Genomic DNA, 19359 nt, shown 5'->3' on the forward strand with positions numbered 1-19359 from the left:
TTTTCCACGACCACTGGCCTACATGGTGTGTCTCCCAATGACTTTTGTGGAAGACTCTGGGTGGCTAGCAGAATACTAGGTGTGGAGTCCAAAGTCCCCTCTCATTTCCCAGGGTGGACCTGTCCCTTTTCCTCCTTGGGCCTCAACCACCCTGCTCTGAGAAAAAGAGGTTAAACTTTATTCTGGCCTTTATAGACCTGTTCCTGGTAGCTACCTACCACTATCCTGAGTACTGACGCATAGTACTCCTTATCCCAGCCAGGTGGGGGCTGACATCATGTTGTCTGAGCCTGTTGATAAGAGCTGGGGGTCCCACAGCTCTTGGTAATCAGGGTGGGCAAAAAACCAAAAGCAGAGAGTTTCCACCCAGATGATCCTCAGAGACCAGGCATAATGGCAAATGAGACAGTTTCTCTTGGGTGTGAGTCATCATGGAGGCTGAGGGTGGCAGTTGGAGTAGGGTAGAGACCCCCAGGCTCACAGGGCAATGTCATGCTGGTATCTGAGGGCTGAGGTGAGACCAGCTGGGTGGATCAGTGGCCGGGACTGAGGTAAAGAAGGAATGGGCCTGGTGGGGCAGGGGCAGGGGCACAGGGTGGACGAGCACCTTCCCCAATGCCCCCGCCCCCAGTCCAGTGACAAAAGACAACAGGATGTGGAAGACCAGTAGGGTTACCCACACTCGCTCTTTGACGCACACTACAGTGTCTCGAATGGCTGCTGTGTACAACACACCACCTGCTCAGAGTCCTGGGGACAGAAACATACGGGGCACAGTTACAATCAGACCAATGCCTGGTGTGCTCCTAAATACATCATCTTCTGTGGTCACAGGCCCAGGGGAGGGTCCTGTTCTCCCTGGTACCAGACTGGGCACAGGGGGCACAGGAACACCAGTCCTGAGTGCAGGGAAGCCTGGCCAAGCTTGCACAGCCCCTCACGGCAGAAAAGGGGCGGCTGGGGCCACACGAGGGCAGAGAGTCACTGACAGACAACCCTGTTCCTGTGACTGTTCCTAGTTCAGGCTCTGTGGAGGACCAGGAGCCAGGGCCAAGGAGACTGGACTAAGGGGAAGATCTTGGGATCCCAGAGGTCTCCTTTAGTGGCTGCCATTTACTTGCTGTTTAAAATGTGAGCCTGATCTAGAAAGTTCCATCAGGAACCCAGCAAAACCAATGCAGTACCATGCCCTCAAGTGTCTCTCCTTCCAAGGTAGGGACAAAGGTCAAAGTCAGGGCTTCTAAAAATAAGTGACACCGAGCCAGCTGCCGCCTCTTCTCTGGGTAAAGTGGAGCATGCAGGTGCAGCCCACTAACCGTATGGAGCAGCCTACCCCAGCTCCTGCTGGGGAAGAGCTAGACAGCTAGACTGCTGCCAGAACTCCTAGGGTCCAGCAAGGGCATCAGCTCCCACCCTTATGGGCCTTGCTTCCTGGGTGGGCTGTCCTACCTCGAGTCAGTGGACACTGTAGGTTCACTGGGGAGGCAGACAGTACCGCAGGCAGGAACCACTCTGCTGCTGCAGGTTCTGGCCCGTGGGGGCTTCCCTCAGGTGTCAGCAGCAGCAGCAGCGCCCCCCCGAAAACCTGGGCCTGGCTGTGAGCTCTGGGGATTCACATGGCTCCTGGGATTCCCATCTCACCACCCAGCTCTGCAGGCAGTGGAAGCATTTGTGGAATCAGGGAGGAAGCAGGAGTCAGGAGAGGGCTGCCTTTAATAGCTCAGTTAGAGTCTGTTAACACACTGCCATACAGAACCAGAAAGAGTCAGGTGTGGGGACCCCCCTCAGCATGGCTCCTGTGAATTGGTATAATGGGCACAGACCCTAAGCCACCACCCCATCATGCGGCCCTGGTGGGGCTGGAAGTAACTGGCACCTACTATGGGTGCCACGTGGGAAGCTGGTGACTGCTTAGGGATGAAGTCCAAGAGCAGCCAAGGCTCTGGAGCAAGTGAGGCAGCTGGAGGGGTGTGTGGGGCCCCGGGAGGGTCCAGGTGAGAGGGCACCAGGGAGCTACCAAGGGTCCCAGCCTCTTCTCCCATGGAGCCAGACCTTGCAGGGTAAGTGTGCCCACTGTGTTTCAGCCACTTCACACAGCCAAGCATCTGGCCTGAGATCAGGCTGGTATCCCCGCCCTGTGCAGGTGTGATGCAGGTTCCTCAGTGGAGGCTGGGGACAGGCGGCCGCATGCTGGGACTCAGGTAGCTTCCTTCTCCTCTTCCTGGGACTCCTCCTTCAGGCTTTCCGCCACCAGCTTCATTTGCTGTTGAGAGAACACAGGACACCAGGTGAAGCACGCAGGTCTCGAGGTGGCATCGATAGGGCAGAGGCAGAGAATCTGCAGATCCTCAGGCAGAAGATTGGAATCCCAGGAAGGAGATGCCTCTGGGCCACTGCCCACAGCCTACTTCCTGAATTCCTCACCCGGCGTGGAAAGAATGGTAAGCATAGGTAGAATGCTGCTGTGAGCCCGAATACTGGGGGTCTGAGAAACATCTGGCTTTTCCCTGGATGGAGTGGGAGGGCAGGGCCCCAGAAAAGACAGGACACCAAAGTAAGGCCAAGTCTTTACTCTGTCCCTACGAGCTGAGGACTGGGGAGTCTGGCCTCATGAATCAGGCACCCCATCTGTGCAACAGCACTGTGCTCATGGTACAGGCCGGTCTACCACCTGGCTCGGTTTTTGCTCCCATAGCCAGGGTACCCTCCACAAGACCCAGAGCCCCTGGGGACACCTCAGCGCTGGAGAGCATGGCCTGCTCTGCTCTGCCCAACTTGCTAATCAGTGAACACTGGAATGTGCTTACAGCAGAGGGCGCTGATAACAGCCGTCTACCTATGAAAACCAAAACTCTTCAAGTATAAACAGGGCTGGCCTGCATGCACCAGGCTGTGCCCCCGACCTGCACGTCACACAAGCAGAAGGGCCTCTCAAGGCCATGAACAAGACTCCGTGCCTGCTCTGACAGATCCGTGGCATGTGTGTTTCTCTGAGGCTTCCTGTTCCTCTAGCCTGGTCCATCTTCTTCCACATGACTCAGATGCTCTGGAGTCTCCCCAGAACTATTCTGCATCCACAGGGACACAAATTTTTTTTTGGGGGGGGGGGGCGTGTTGAGACAGGGTTTCTCTGTGTAACTCTGGAGCCTGTCCTGGAACTCAATCTGTAGACCAGGCTGGCCTCGAACTCACAGAGATCTGCATGTCTCTGCCTCCCGAGTGCTGGGATTAAAATGTGCGCCACCACCGCCCACCTAACAGAGTAGTTTTTGATGGGGCAGAGGCAGGTAGAGTTGGGTGATCAGTAGCCAGTTCAGGGCATATGTTTTGTGCAAGGGCCTGGGCACTGGGTAGACACAGGATTAGGGCTGGCTCAGAGCCATCCCTGCCCAGGGCCTCAAGTCCACAAATCACAACATTTGTGTGCCTTCTCCTAGGTGGGACCCTGGTCTGTCACCTTTTCCATCATCAGCATCCAGCTTCTCACAGCCCACCATGCCTGTCGGCTACTGATGTGAAATGCCCCAGTCAGGGAGACCAACACTACAGCCCGAGTTCACCCTACAGTAGAGTTCACCATGACCCTGCCAGCTGGTGTCACCAAATAACCATGAACGTTTAAAATGTCTTTATGACCTGACCGAAAGAGTGAAAGGATGGGTGGAAAGCATCTATTTCCTGGTTGACAAGTAACCACAAGAAATGGAAGATTGTGTTAATTTGGAGTAGAGCAGTTGAATCTGAACAGGCCCTGGCATTTCAGGCAGGGAGAGAACTGAGCAGCCTCCGAGGCTCCTATAAGGTGCAAGCTGTTCCTTGTGTATCTGTGGCTACACCAGGACCCTCACGGTGCAGATGACTGGACACACAGTAGCAGGACACACAGGAGTCCACAGCTCTCCTGGAAGGAGCCCCTGCTGGGATTCAGCCCAAGGCAAATGGGATTTCTTCCCTGGATGACACACCCTAAGAGACCCTTGTCCCGGGCTGGAGAGATGGCTCAGAGGTTAAGAGCACTGGCTGTTCTTCCAGAGGTCTTGAGTTCAATTCCCAGCAACCACATGGTGGCTCACAACCATCTGTAATAAGATCTGGCGCCCTCTTCCTGCAGGCATACATGCAGGCAGAATAATGTACACATAATAAATAAATCTTTAAAAAAAAAAAAAAAAAAAGAGACCCTTGTCCCCATTTGACCCTGTCATCGCTGTACCCATGGGGGTGTCCCCCAACGACCACAGTCCCTCTCTCAGGCCCAAGGTCAGCTCAGAACTTAGCAGACTGGGTTCTCCTACAGCCTGTCTGGCTCAGGACTGTCCTAAGGGACCAGTGGTGTCTGAGGTCTCAGGGCCATGCTGCTCTGGTGTGAGGGTGGTCAGGTTTCACAGACAGTCTGGCCTTTATTTGCCCTAGAGCAGGGCCATGAGCAATGGATCCTAGTGGCTCAGCCAGCTAAGCCAATGTCACCCCTGTGCCTCCCTCTGTGGCTGGTCCCTCAGGATTAGGTCACCCTCACTGGAGATCCCTGATTGAGTTGGGCCCTAGCTGAAGGGCATCTCAAGGTTACTCTTCAGCTCTTCAGTTTATCTGTAACAACTCTGGCCCAGGGTACGTGGGGAGGATGGGAGCAAAGTCACCTCTGTAGACATCAAAAGGACTCTTTGGAGACCCTGAAATTAAAGCCTGCATAAATGTCAGGCAGCATAAGATAATAGAGTTGACCTTTCCCTATAAAATAGCAACAGAGTGAAGAAAGAATGGAATTTTTTTTTAAACTTGTGACTCATTCAAACACTCATGCTCCAAATGGTCCTTTGAAGTGTAGGTAGCTTCCTGTACCTAAACTTAGCCTGGGGGAGATGTGTAGCTGGGTCCCCCTCTCTCTGTGAGGAACTACAGAAAGATCTTCTGAGACTGCCTATACTTCCCCAAGACCTGGACAGCTACGGTGGACCCTGCTGATCTCAGACAGCCCCTTTGGCCCGCCATACCCACAACAGACTCTTCCCTAGCTAAGCCCACACTAAAACTCCAGGACCTCTGTTAGAGCACTTGGAAATTTGCTTCTTGTCACAGCTATTGCCCAGCTTAAAATTGCTCATCATCCAAACACCCTGGCTCCCAACAATCCCATTCTGAAGGAATCTGAGCAACCCTAGGCTGACAGGTCAAAGCTCAGTGTTGTTAGAGGAGAGAACCACGTCGATGGCCTCCTGGACCTCCATTCCCTTAGAGCACAGAGCCCCGTGACTAGATGGAGCTGAGCATCTGGTCTCCAAGGACTTAGGTGAACAGTAGACTCTGAAGGAGGTCCTTGAGGTAGTTTGCTTAGTGAGCCATAACATCTGGCTCTCCCAAGGCTTCCCAGGAGCAGGGATGCTAGCCTGTGATCTCAGTTGACACTCGCTCAATGCTCACCTCAGTCCTGATTTAACTGATCTGGGGCAGGGGCAGCTGTCTGGGCTTCTGACCAGATCCTAAAGGCTCCTATGATTCCTTCTCAAATAGGTAACACAGTGGCAGCTAGTCTAGTATTCTAGATGAGACATCACACACCACCTTTGCCCACCTGAGAGAAACAGGAGGCTAGGATATTCCTTATGCACAGTGAACGTAGGTGACTAAGAAAGTATTATAAATTCAGAACAATTGGGAGCTGGGGCTAAACCATAGGAAGAGCAGTGCTGAGAGTGAAGTCACTGGAGTGAGAATCTAGTCCCAAATACACTTCCAAAAGCCATGCATCTCTTCTAGTGTCCATCATCTACTTAAACCATGGCTTCCATTCTAACTTCCTCACACATGATGCAATGTGCTTTGATCACATCCATCCCCTTCATTTACCTCTCAGCCCTCTTATGCTGGTCTTCCCCTTCTGAGGGAGTGAGCCTAGGGAAAGCTTGGCAACCCGAGGCTCCTCTTGGCTGGATCCTCATCTGTACTGGGCTGTGTGCACACCCTCCTTCAACAATGGAATACTTTCCCTTTCCTAGCAACCTTTAGTAAGTGCCCTTTTGCGGTCAATTTTCACTCAAACATGTTCTGAGAATCCCACTTGGGCATAAGAGAGGTGTGTGTGTATGGAGGATTGAGCCTGAATTGATCGGGGTGTCTGTGCCATCAGACGATCTGTGTCCTCTGAGCACACGTTTAGGGAAAGCCCACTCCCCACTTAGCATCTTATGCCTGTGCACAATTGGATGTGCATACGATTAAGATCAGATGCATTATGGGAAAAAACATGCTTACTGAACAAAAGCTTGAATAATCCAAAGCTGTCAATCTGTGGGGCGTTTACCCACCAACCCCACAGTTCCCCAGAGTTTTCTTGAGTGTGAGCAGCAGGAAATATTAGATAGAAGGATTTATTGCGGAGAATCTTGCAGAGATAAACAGATAGAAAATAAAGGATAGCCTCGAGAGGGCCTGGAACCTATTCCAACGGGCCCTGACTGTCTCTGCCCCAGGGTTTTTATAGAGACGCCAAGGGGTGGAGCAAAAGATCTCCTCCCCCAGCACAGCCAAGTGCAGACCATCTCAGACACCTGCACTCAGGCCCGTGGTCTAATCATCCTCTATGCGGACCTGCTGGGTAAAGCCACGAGGAACCCGAGAACGGGCTCCCACATCAATCAAAAAAGAGAACCATCTACATACACCCTTGAGCAAACAGTAACTCTTGAGCGTGACCCTTTAAGGAGCGTACTGCAGACACCTAAGCTGCACCACTGCCATCTTTCGTTCTTTGAAGACCCCCAAGACTCCAAACTGCCTGGTCCAGACAGCAGCCCCTCAGGAACACTTCTATCTTCCTGCTTTTCTGAAAGCTAGATTCCACTTAGGAGGAAAAATGTGCATCTGTCTGTGTCTGGCTTGTTTTGCTAAATGACTTTTAATTCCACCCACTGTCCTGTAAATGACAATTTCATTCATTTTTATGGCTCTCCCCTTCTCTCTTTCTCTCTCCTTCCCCCTCCACCCGTGTGTGTGTGTGTGTGTGTGTGTGTGTGTGTGTGTGTGTGTGTGTGTCACTTTATCTGTTCCTATGTTGATGGCTCCTGAGCAAGTCTCATTCCTTGACTGGCATATATGTGGCTATGCACGTGTGTCCACTGTGTATTGACTGATTTCTTGAGGTCTATGCTCAGGAGTGATATCTATTTTTAGTCTTTTAAGGAACCTTAACACTGATTTCCTAGTAGTTACACTACTGTACATTCCCTCCAGTGTATGAAGGAGCCCCATACCCCAATCCTGGCCACCATTTGTTTGTTTTCTTGATGACAGCTGTCCTGAGTGGGTGAGATGGAGTCTATTTGACTATTTCCAAAACTTCTGATGCCAACTTCACTGGCTTCTTCTCACTGCTTCTAAGGAGGGAGATGCCCCTGAACTGAAGTCTGTAGCAGTGGCTTCCTTTTCTGTTTCCATCCCATGCTCTAGAATGGCACCTCAACCATGGGAAGAGTGTGTCTTTGATCTCTCTTTGGCCAAGAGATTACAGTGGCACTTTGAGTTACGCCAGGGCCACTGCTGCCAAGAGTCACTGGGCTGCAGGGGAGAGGTTTCCAAGCAGAAGCCACAACGTCCAGGTCCTAGCTCTTGCTCCACCTTGCTTTTCAGATAGATGAGCTGATCCATCTAATAGGTATGTGCATGGAAACACCACACACACACACACACACACACACACACACACACACACACACACACACTTCAGCAGAAGTCTCTGAAGTTTGTCTTCCAGGGATGGGTCTCATCTCACAGTTCCACCATGGTATTTTTTTTTTTTTTTTTTTTTTTGGTTTTTCGAGACAGGGTTTCTCTGTGTAGCTTTGCGCCTGTCCTGGAACTCACTTGGTAGCCCAGGCTGGCCTCGAACTCACAGAGATCCGCCTGGCTCTGCCTCCCGAGTGCTGGGATTAAAGGCGTGCGCCACCACTGCCCGGCTCCACCATGGTATTTTAACAGGAGCTATGAGGACTTATCGTCCCGGGGGTGAGATGGGGTGCTGAAGACTCCTTCACACACACACACAGCCACCACATGAACACAGAGAGAATGGACTCCAACTCCCTCTTAGGTCTCCTCTCCCATTACTATTATGGCCACCCTCTCTGCCCTCCAGCTGGGGAAACTCAGGGCAGGGCCATGTGCAGGCCCCTTTGGGATGCCTCCTGCTTTCTCGATCTTCTCCTGGTAACACCAGTAGCACTCTAGTCCCAGGGCTTCCCTGAGTTCTTTGTCTGTGCAGAAGCCATTGACCCCAACTCAGAGAACAGTACTTGAGCTGGGGCTATGCACACTCTACTCTGTGCTCTCACAGGCTATGCTCTGTATCCTCAGTCCTGGTGCATAAGGTGACAGGGTACCTGCCATCTAGTTGCTGGCCTTCTTCTCACACCTGAACCATAGCCCAGAATTGGGAGAGAGCCAAAAGCAGACCAAAGAGGCCCTGTCGGCAGTGTGCCACGAGAACAGCTGCCTCTGCTCTTCACGCGGGCGGCAGTGGCGCCCCCTTCTTCCACAGGTTGCTGAGTAAGCTTGCTTCTCTCCTTTACCCATTTCCCACTACCTAGAGACCAGTGCTTCAGCTGGAGGAGGGACAGGGTGGCGACAGGGAATTCACATGATCTCAGGGGACAATTTTTTACACTAAGAAGTCAAAGTGCAATGGGCAGCTGCTGATGCTTCACCCAGGATGAAGTGTCCCCTCACTGCAGAGTCCCAAACCCGAGGGATCATCTGGGGACTGTCTGTACAACAAGTAACCCATAATTCTCTTTTAAGCAGGTCTTCCAAAGAGTTAAAGAATGTATTTTCACAACTTAAAATGTGGTATTGTTTCAAACTGCAACATGGCACAAGGATCCCAGACCTCCACACATGGATGTGCCAGCTTCGAATGCCTTCGTATGACATCGCATTTTCCAAACCAGCTGAGTACGTGAATCACCACCTTTCACCCCTATATGAGTCAGTGTAGGGTCCTAAAAACAAGACTTTTTCTTATATTCACACAGAAAATTTTCACTTAGTGATTCTTAACAGTGAAGTAATGATTGGTTTCCTATAATATTACACTTTCTAAATTGTATCAAATTGTCAGAATCCAGGAAGTTGCAAAACAACAAAACAAAAGTGAAGCTGGGTGTGGTGGTACACACCCATACCCCTAGCACTAGGGAAACTGAGGCACAAGGATGGAGAGTTCAAGGCCAACCTAGGCTACATAGCATGACCCTGCCTCAAAAACAAAAAAACCCACACCAAACTAACTAAACAAACAAAAACACACACAAAAAAATTCCAGACCAATATTCCTAAAGTCAGAAGAAGGACCCAGGAAGACTGTGAGCCCTAAACAAAGTTCTCCCAGTGACCTGGCTGGAACAAACAGGAACCCCTGAGGACTGACTGGTCTCCACAGCTAGGTTTTAGGACATGGGTCAGGCATCCCTCATGATTCTCATGACCATCATGACCCTGCCCTGAAGTTCAAGCCTTTTGTGGAGCTTCCCATCCTGCAGTGTGAGCTAGACCAAGCCACTCATTTTTAACCAAAAGAAAGCGGGATATGACGCATGGTGGGTTCCGAGACACTGATCTGTATCCTAAGTTTCTTGCTCTCTCCTGCCTGTCCCCTTTCTTCCCAACCACACGCAGATAGATACTTCTGTCCACCTGTGCTGCTTTCTTCTCTCTAGTTTCAGATAAGCTCCTGGCCTTAATTCAGTGAAATGGCTCCCCATAGTTAATCCACCCTGCCATGACCACACTAGTACAAACAAGGGTCTTTCTTGACCATCTTATGTTACAGCACTTGGCATTCCTCCACCTCTCCCCCTTTGAGATTTACTTTGCAGTTCAGGTTGGCCTCAAACTCAAGATCCTCCTGCCTCTACCTCCTGAGTGCTGGGGTTTCAGGTATGTGCCACCAAGCCTGTCCATCTCCTTGAAATTCTTTCTGCCCTGGGCTGTTTGGCTTGTCTTGCAGGATCACACTCCTCCAGCAGGCCCTCTGCTGTGGGATGTTCTGTATGGCAAATGTGTTGCTCTGATTGGTTAGTAAATAAAACACTGATTGGCCAGTAGTCAGGCAGGAGGAAGTATAGGCGGGACAAGGAGGAGAAGAATTCTGGGAAGTGGAAGGCTGAGTGAGAGACACTGCCAGCCACTGCCATGACAAGCAGCATGTGAAGACGCCGGTAAGCCATGAGCCACGTGGCAAGGTATAGATTTATAGAAATGGATTAATTTAAGATATAAGAACAGTTAGCAAGAAGCCTGCTACAGCCATACAGTTTGTAGCCAATATAAGTCTCTGTGTTTACTTGGTCGGGTCTGAGCGGCTGTGGGACTGGCAGGTGAGAGAGATTTGTCCTGACTGTGGGCCAGGCAGGAAAACTCTGGCTACAGCCCTCAGAAGATGGCACCTCTCAAAAGCCTATTCTAGGCTTCACTTGTCTCCATCAGAACTCTCTAATGATGGAATGTACTAGTAAATACCTACAACTTGTATAATACAACTGAGAGCCTGGATGTCTAGTATGGCTCCATCTGAACTAGTTCCCATGTCAACAGCTGCAGACAGTTAGGGCTCCAGTCAGCAGCAGCTCTAGATGCTGAGACCACCTGTGCCCATGGCCTTGGCCAGCACTGATGTTCATACCATACCTACATGGATATCTACAACTAGGACTTCTGGGATTGACGGCAGCCTATGCAAGGCTGGTCTCTGTTACTCTCAGGCCAACCCTATCCTAGTTTTCCCCTCCAGCCATGCTGGCCACCTTCTGTTCCTTGCAGCTACTGTGGAGGGATCTGACGGCCTCCTTTTTGGTCTCTCTACCAGTGTCCAGTATCCCCTTTTATACCCTGGGTGCCTACACCATGGTGCTTCCCAGAAAGCTGCTGAGTGAAGGATACCAAACAAGAAAAGCCCTGCTCATGACCTTGTCCCTAAGCATCTGTCAAACAAAGTCCTTCCATTAAAAAAGTAGAGTCGGGGGCTGGAGAGATGGCTCAGAGGTTGAGAGCATTGGCTGCTGTTCTAGAAGACCTTGGTTCAATTCCCACCACCCACATGGCAGCTCACAACTGTCTGTAACTCCTGTTCCAAGGCATCTTACACCCTCACAGACACACATGCAGACGAAACACCAGTGCACATAAAATAAAAATAAATAAATCATAAAAAAAAAAAAGAGTCGGGAGGGACTTGGAACCTGTCCTCCACTGGCCTTCCTGAAGCATGTATCCTCAAACATTTCTAGTTAAGGGGGTACTGTTCCAAAGTACGACCACCAGAACCACCAAAGCAGGTTCTGGTCAACATGATAAGAAAGGCATTCATTATTTTGCCATATGTCCCCTGAGCTCCTGGCTAGTGGTCCCAGAGAGCAGCTCCCACTGATTGTACTCAGCCCTCTTCGAGACTACTGACCCCTCCTCTCCTAACTCCATGAGGTAGATACCATCAGTTTCCTCTGCTTTAGAGGGACAGTGTTTGGCCTCTGTCTCAGAGCAGGCCCACCTCTTCTGAATGCCTCAGTGGAGAAATGCAGGTCTGGACGCATCCACCATCCAGGTCCTCATCTTACCAGGTATGCTCCAAGGCCCAGGGCCTCACTATGGCCTGGGAATGTGACACACAGCAGGATGCGGAGTTCATCCAGACCCTGAATCAGAATCTCCACTTTAATAAGATTCCCAGAGTTGGAACATTCTCTGCTAAGTCGTTAGACCGGCCAACCCAAGGGCACTAAGTAGCTCCTACTTATACCCTGCTCTGTGAACACATCAGGGTCCCCAAGTCACTCAGTATGGAGTCTGGATTCCAGCAGTAAGGAGTCAGGATGAGAGCCTGGGCCCAGGAACTCAATGGGAACACAGGGCGGGGCTCAGCTCAGCTCAGCAGGAACCAGGCAGCCTGGAGTAGCCTGAGACAGGCTGACCTCAGAGTTTGAGGCCAGCCTGGTCTACAGAGTCAACCAGAGCTTTGCAGAGAAATCCCTACCAGAAAAAAACCAAAGGGGGGGGGGGAGAAGAAAGGAGGAAAGGAGGAAGGAAGGAAGGAAGGAAAAAAGCAAGCACACAGACAAGTGAAGGAGTGAGTCAGTGCAGCCGGGAGAGGGTTTCTAAACAGTGAGTTGTGTAGAAATTGTGAGGAAGCCATGATTCAGGTGGGAGAGGACCAGGCTGGCTCGCCAGGCCTCCCTTGTCCCGGATGCAACCTCACTTCTGACTCTGGTCAACTTGCAGCCAAGATCCACTATGCACAGGCCTGCTCTGCTCAGACTCCCTCCCTCCCTCTTCCTCACATCCCTTCCTTTCACTTAACTTTTGTGACTGATGAAAAAATTAAAATGAAATACGAGATGTTTGGTCCTGACTGGTTGTAACCTGTTCTGCTCTGGCTCCTTCTGGAGACTGCCAGCTCTTTCTTCACTCTGCACACACCGGCATTCCACCTTCAGGCCTAGGCTTCTCCCACGGGGTGCACTATTTCTTCTGACACCCAGAACTTCATATTGGAGCCTGTGAGGAAATCTCCCTGCACTTTACTCTGCACGCACCGGCATTCCAAGATCTCCAGTTCCCTGATTGCTGCTGGGTATGCCCCAACATTCTGCCTTCAGTTTCAGGTTTTTCCCACTGTGTGCACACTTTCCTGACACCCACAACTTCTGATCAGCTTGTGCCTCTCAGAACAAGATTGCTGCTCCTGCTGCTTGCCCCCTGGAGGTAAGAGCCCACATTTCACACTCTAAGTCACACTGTCAGGTGACTTCCCAGTCTCCCACAGTCACTGGATCCTGGATGGTGGTGGTTAAGTGTGGGTCTGCCAGGTTCCCTCTCCTGTCTTTGGAGATGGGCATAAGTACGTGGTGCGTGGAGCAGTGGAAGCCACTGTGATACCATGATGAAACACCATGATGAAACAAGCATGCCAAGGACGGCTGGATGTGAGAACAGGAAAGGCCTTCCTAGGCCTTAAACGGCATTGCTCATCTGCTTCCCAACCTCGGGAAGGGTTGGTGTGTGGACTTGTTTCCAGTCATGTTCACTTAAAGATTTGACTCTTCATATGGAAATCACCCAGGGCTATTCCAGGCTGTCAAAGCCCTAAAACATCTCATTCTTCTGGAAATTACTGGGTACCCTCTCTACTGAGCCTGTGGGCACAATTCCGTGGACTGGGAAGGCCTGTCTGGCATTGTGCTGTCCTTGAAAGTCCTCAGTCACATTGCCGATTTTAACAAGCCTGTCCTGGGGACTCTGAGATACTTTCTACTCACTGGTTTTAAGCCTAGCTTAGAAACCTATATTGTGCTCTTTGTCATCCCACTCCACGTAACTGTTTTTCTCCAGGTCCCCTTCTCGCACAGTGCTGAGCACTTGGGGCCTTCCCTGGTGAACTAGCTGCCCTGGGCCCCAGGGGTCTTGTGCACTTTCCCTGGCCCCTCATCAGGTTCCACAGGCTGCAGCTCTCTCCCTACCTTTGCTTCCACTGCAGGGAGATGAAGCCTGGCTCAGCACCCTCTCCTCCACCCAGCCTCATAGGCAGAATAAGAGCTCCCAGGGGCTGGAGCCTTTCTACCACAGGGTGGTTAGGTAAACTGGCAGACTAGCTGTCAACTCTGGAAATCCCTGTCCAGGAGCCAACTGGCTTCCCACTGGGCCTTTCTTGGAAGCCTTTTGTCCTGGTCCTCAGATCAGCACCTGATGATCACCCCCAGGCTTCCTCCAGCAAGGGTTGTGGGCCTCTCCCTTTGTGCTCAGCCTCCCCTCACAGAGCCAGCGGCTTCCCTCACAGCAGCTCTGGAGTTTTCTCTTTCCCTCTGGAGAATTCTTTTTTTCCTGGCCTCTTGACCCTTAGCCTCTTTTGGATGTTTATTTTCCTGGCTTCCTTCCTCTCTGAACTTTTTCCATCTTGCAAAGGAATACATAATCTTCTCAAAACAGTTAGAGGCTGTGCACCCCCTTCTACCAAGATTGGCTAGAACTTAAGGGGAATAATAACCAACCAACCCCTGAATTTCCCACCGTGATAGTTTTCTGCTGAAAGACCACACTTCCCAGCTTCCCATGAACTACAGAAGCCGTTTCCACTCCTATAAGGGGCCACATCCCATCTTCCTTTGTGGGCATTTTGGACTTGGAGACACACACAAACAAAATGTTCCTTCACCGTGAACAAACATGGACCTATCTAAAGGCAGGTCAAGCCTCTCTTTCTCTCCAGAGGCCTCAAGATGCTTCCCATGCCACAAATTCTGTTTAGGGAGGGCTGTTCCTCGGAGCTTCCTTGCTATCTGTGGTTTCTGGCTTTCCTCTGTGGATTTCACTAAACTGAAATCTGTGGGGATAGTCTTGACGGGGCTTCTGTTCCCACCAGTGTGTAGAAGGCAGTGGTGGCACAGTAGAATGCACAGAATGCCAGGGCAGGGGCACTGAGCTCCAGGGGGTGGGGCGACCCAGGCAGATTCCTGTATATTCTTCTGTCTCCCTCCACTTTTCCCTTCCTTCTCTTTCTCTCCTTCTTTCCAAAAGGATCTTACTACGCAGCCCAGACTGGCTTCAAACCTTTGCTCTTCCTGCCTCTACCTCCCCAGTGCCAGGATCCCTTCCTTTGCTTGTGGCTTCTCCGCACACAGACAAGATCTGAATTACCCTCATGACTGATATCTGTACCTTAGTTTAGGAATTCTATGGAATCCTGTCTGCTACAAGGTCTCAAAGATTTGACCTTCTTTCCTCTAGGAAAGATCATGCACTCAGGTCATGATCCTCTTGGGGATCAAATGTGGGTCTATATTGATTTCCTGCCTGTTGACATCCAGTCCTTCCAGAGGCATCTGCTGCAACCATCACCCTGCTCACCTACAAGTCTTTGTACAAGGCCAAATGCAGCACTGGGCATGGGCGGGTCACTTCTGCTCTACCCTGCCTCTCTTCCCAGACTGTCTTCACTGTGACTCTACTACACTCTGAAGACATTAGCATTAGTCTCCAGTTGTGTTCCTCTCTTTCAGAGTTTGGCTAGTTTCAGGTCCTTTATTTTCCACGTCAGTTTTAGAATCAGGCTTATCAGCTTCTACAAAAACACAGGTCAGGGGCTGCCAAAATCCTCATGATAAGACAGTATCTTTTCCAGTATCCGTCACAGGAGGACCCTGCTGTTCTATGAAGGGACATAAGCACAATCTGTCATGAATGGGTGGTTGTATTCCAGGCTCCTGGTGCTCTCCTGCAGGCTTAGCTTACACACACACACACACACACACACACACACACACACACAATCTGTGAACAAGAACCTGTGCTTCTTTGTGTAGATATCCTCTGTCTTTTTCCTCTTCATTTCTTAGCTTGACTCTGCCCGAGTCTTCAGTACAATATTGACTTCCCTCCTGTTGGTCCTCACAGCAAGGTCCAGCAGTCACCCACTCCTTAATGAGATCGTTTATAGATTCACCATCGATGATGTCCTTCATCAGGTTGAGAAAGTTCCTGTTGCTGGGCATCCCACAGCTCAGTGATGTACTATACATTTCTAAAATTTTGTCCTCTCTCGGCTTCGTTTTATGTTTATTGACGTGTCCTTAAATTTACTATTTTTTCCCCCAGTCTACCATCTTGTCTGCTGTTAATCCTATTTACTGTGTTTTCTGATCTGAGGCTTTAATCTTTAGAAACCAGCCCCACATGTTTAATCATTCATGTCTTTGTGTAACTGTTATAACAGATAGAATACAGGTTTAATGACTCAATTAACATCCTTGCTGACTAATTCTGTCACATGCTTCAGCTTTGGGTCAAACTGATGACCAGTTCTCCTCACAACTGTGTATGTGTGTGTCTATATTCATGTAAATTTTTGTGTTGTTCTGGGATGCGGTTATAAGGTCATGTCTTCGTGGTTTATCAGGTGGGTCCACAGGAGGGCTCGGCTAGGAGTTATTCCCTACTGACAGGGCAGGCTTTCCTGAGTGCTCTCCCAGCTCCCCATGAGTTCTGAGTTTTCTATCTGCTACAAAATAGCTTTGTCCAGCCCTGCACACCAGGCTTAGTCCCCTCTATTGACGGTTCTTTCGCTGGTCAGTTTGCACATGCCCTACTGGACATGGAACAGTCTTGGTGGACCTCTGGGGCTTTCTGTGCACCCAATTCTTCCCTGGTTCTGTCTGTCCTGGGATCCTCTACAGCCCTGGCCTCCCTGACTCCTCAAGGTGGCAAGCCTGGGTTGAGATAGATTAAGGGTGTTCACCTGTCCCTGGAGCACTGGGCAGGTGTAAAGCTCAATTTCTGAAGTTAATGACAAGATCTTTAAATTATTTAAGTACTTCTGATATTCATTCTCCATAAGTAAGTATCAGAGGCTGGGGTATTTTGACTCTAATGAGAACCACTGGCCTCTTCCTTGCTGCTCTAACCCTTGAACAAAAGGACTGTCAGTCAAAAGTCTGTCAGCAGCAGCCATCTTGAACATTACACAGCCCTGATGACAATGACTGAATACAGCAGCTACTGGAGGCACAGTCCCAGCCAGGGCTGCCATGTCTGCACTAGACATATGCGGTCATGATGAGATCTAGGTGACTCTGCAACCATTTCTACTTCCCTCGGTGGCCTCCAGAGGCACTTTTGTGATGGGTGCAAACACATGAGGTGAGCTCCTGGTGCTATCTGCTCTCCCCTCCCAGCAGCTCAGGCCCACTACCCCTCAGCTCTGGTTCTTGTCAGCCCTATGTTGCTTTCCATTTCATAGAAACTTCTAGATATTTAGGTGGTTAGCTGATAGTACTTTTGTTTTTCAACATTCTTTTTTTTATATTTAACTTTATTTTATATGCATTGGTGTGAAGGTGTCAGATCTCCTGAAATGGGAGTTACAGACAGTTGTGAGCTGCCATGTGGGTGCTGGGAATTGAACCCAGGTCCTCTGGAAGAGCAGCCAGTGCTCCTAACTGGCCTGAGCCATCTTTCTAGTCCTGTTTTTCAATATTCTTAATGGATTTATGTTTTCATACATTTCCCCTTTTAAAACAGAATGGTTTATGGAGGAATAGCTGAGGATAGCGATTCTGGAAAGAACCCAGCAGCTGTGAGAGATCTTCTTAACTAAAGGTTTCTCCTGAGGAACACTGGCCCTGCAGAAGGGAGAAATGGGGGTGGTATAGGTCCATTGATGGAACCACAGTCAAGGCTGCAGATGCTGCTGAAAGAGCAGAGTCCCAGTCCATCCTATCCAGAGGCTCTACTCTCCTTAGCGTCTTTCACGGTGGCTGAGCCTGCCTGCCTGTCTCTTGGAAGGAAAGTGAACCTGGGTATGCATCTCTAGTATCAAGCCTGTTGCTAGTAGAGCAAGAGTTTAAAGGCTAGACTGAGACTACTTGGTCCTTTCAAGTGTCAGGCTCTCTTCCATGGCTCTTTCCCCCATCTTCTTTCTTGGTTTTGGTTTTTGAGGTGAGGTCTTAGTATGTAGCCCAGGCTGGCCCTCATACTTGTGACTCCCCTGCCTCGGGCTTCTGAGTGTTGGAAGCCTGCATTGCCATACCCAGTCATATACTCTCAATTGCAGCAAACACATCAAACAGTGAAGGAGACATTATCTCCAAAATTTCTTACTGTTTTAAAATAGATGAAGACTTTAAAAAATGGTTAAGATCTGTACCATAGTTTTTAGTTGCAAACTGATCTAATGTGTTCTAACCTTGAACAAACCCAAACTCCCAATGTGTTGCTTGGATCTTCTGGCAAGCTGTTTCTAGGTTTTCAGGATTCCAGGGCTCTCATCTCAAGAAATTTGCTATTTGGTGAACTCCAAACACGGTGAACCCCATGAGGCACAAGCTCATGGGGTGTGGGGGTGGGGGATCCTAGGGAAACAGACTGACATGTAGAGGGAATCTTAGAAGGTCTTATTAATAAAATCAAACCCGAGACCAGTTATTGGGGTGAATACTGGAAGATCAGAGAGACAGAACAAGCCACAGCTACCTCACTTGGCCAACTTCTCAGCTGGTCTTGTTTCCTCAGACTGGAAGCCTCTGTGTCCTCATATCCAAATGACTCTCAGCTGAACTGCTGCTAGAAGCCTGAAAGCTTAACCAGCCAAATGCTTCTTGTTTCTGGTCTTCACGCCTTATATACCTTTCTGCTTTCTACCATCACTCACTGGGATTAAAGGCTCACTTTCTGGGATTAAAGGCGTGTGTCACCATGCCTGGCTGTTTCCAATGTGGCCTTGAACTCACAGAGATCCAGAGAGATTTCTACCTCTGGAGTGCTAGGATTAAAGGTGTGAGTGCCACCATTTTCTAGCCTTTGTATCTAGCAGCTGTTCTGTCTCTGACCCCAGATAAGTTTATTGGAGTGCACAATATTTTGGAGAACACAATACCACTACACTGACATTCTTACTTAGAAGGATCGGTGAGTTCCCACAGTCCATGGGAGGATAGAGAGGTAATATGATGGTGACCACCTCCACCCACAAAGTCCAAGGGCTGAATGTTGTTGTCCCACCATTCAAGTTGGAACCCAGACACCATTGTGGTATACAAAAAGGTGCGGCCTTGGGGAAGTTCTGAGCCATCAGGAGTTAGAACTTCATGAAAGAGATCAGTATTCTCATAAAACAGACTTGACAGGTTGGGAACACTGCTAAGTGCCAGTAGTAGAGGGCTTCCCAAGCATGTGTGAGGCCGAAGCCCTGAATTCACAGCAATACACACATGGGGGTGGGGTGGGGGAACAGAGAGAGACACACAGAGACAGAGGCCTGAGCAAGCCCCTCTGCCCTCTACTAGGTAAGTCTGCAGCAGCTGTGCGCTGTGAGAAGGCCTCGCCAGATAGAGTCTAACAGTGCCGTAACCTTGGGCTTCCTGGTCTGCAGAATTACAAGCAACACACGTGCATTGCTTATAAATTATTCACACTAAGGCATCTTGTCATAGCACTGAAGGGACGGAGGGAGTGTCCTCCTAACTTTCCAGGAACCCACTGTGTGGTGACTTCATGGACTCCCGGCTTTCCTTCAGTTCACAAGAAACGGGCAAATTATTCCTTAGCACATTTTAATCTCTAGGCTTTTGTTCAAATCTAGAATTTTAGCCTAAAATATATGGTTCTCACTGCCTAATTACTGACAAATTCATATGACACTGCTGGATTCTCAATAGCCACTTTGCCAGAGGTAATTGTCTACTTCTTTGGAACTGGAGAAAATCAATTTTCTTTTATTTACTTCAAGTAGCATAGTAGTTAAGGTGAAATATCTAATTGAAGGTGTGATGTGAAAAAAGAAGGAAAATACAATGAAACCATAAACCAGAACTGGCTCCACTGTCA

General features: G+C 49.7%; 1 protein-coding gene across 1 annotated transcript in view; it reads right to left on the minus strand.

Moving 5' to 3' along the window:
- Positions 1-1695: 1695 nt before the first annotated feature.
- Positions 1696-19359, minus strand: part of Ano10 (anoctamin 10) — a 127276-nt gene continuing 109612 nt past the window's right edge. Inside the window, exon 13 of the mRNA XM_059268960.1 lies at positions 1696-2263. Within this exon, the coding sequence (XP_059124943.1) occupies positions 2198-2263 (66 nt within the window). The 3' untranslated portion in view covers positions 1696-2197. The remainder of the gene's footprint in view (positions 2264-19359) is intronic.

Source organism: Peromyscus eremicus, chromosome 7 (assembly GCF_949786415.1).
Source record: "Peromyscus eremicus chromosome 7, PerEre_H2_v1, whole genome shotgun sequence".
Taxonomy (NCBI): Eukaryota; Metazoa; Chordata; class Mammalia; order Rodentia; family Cricetidae; genus Peromyscus; species Peromyscus eremicus.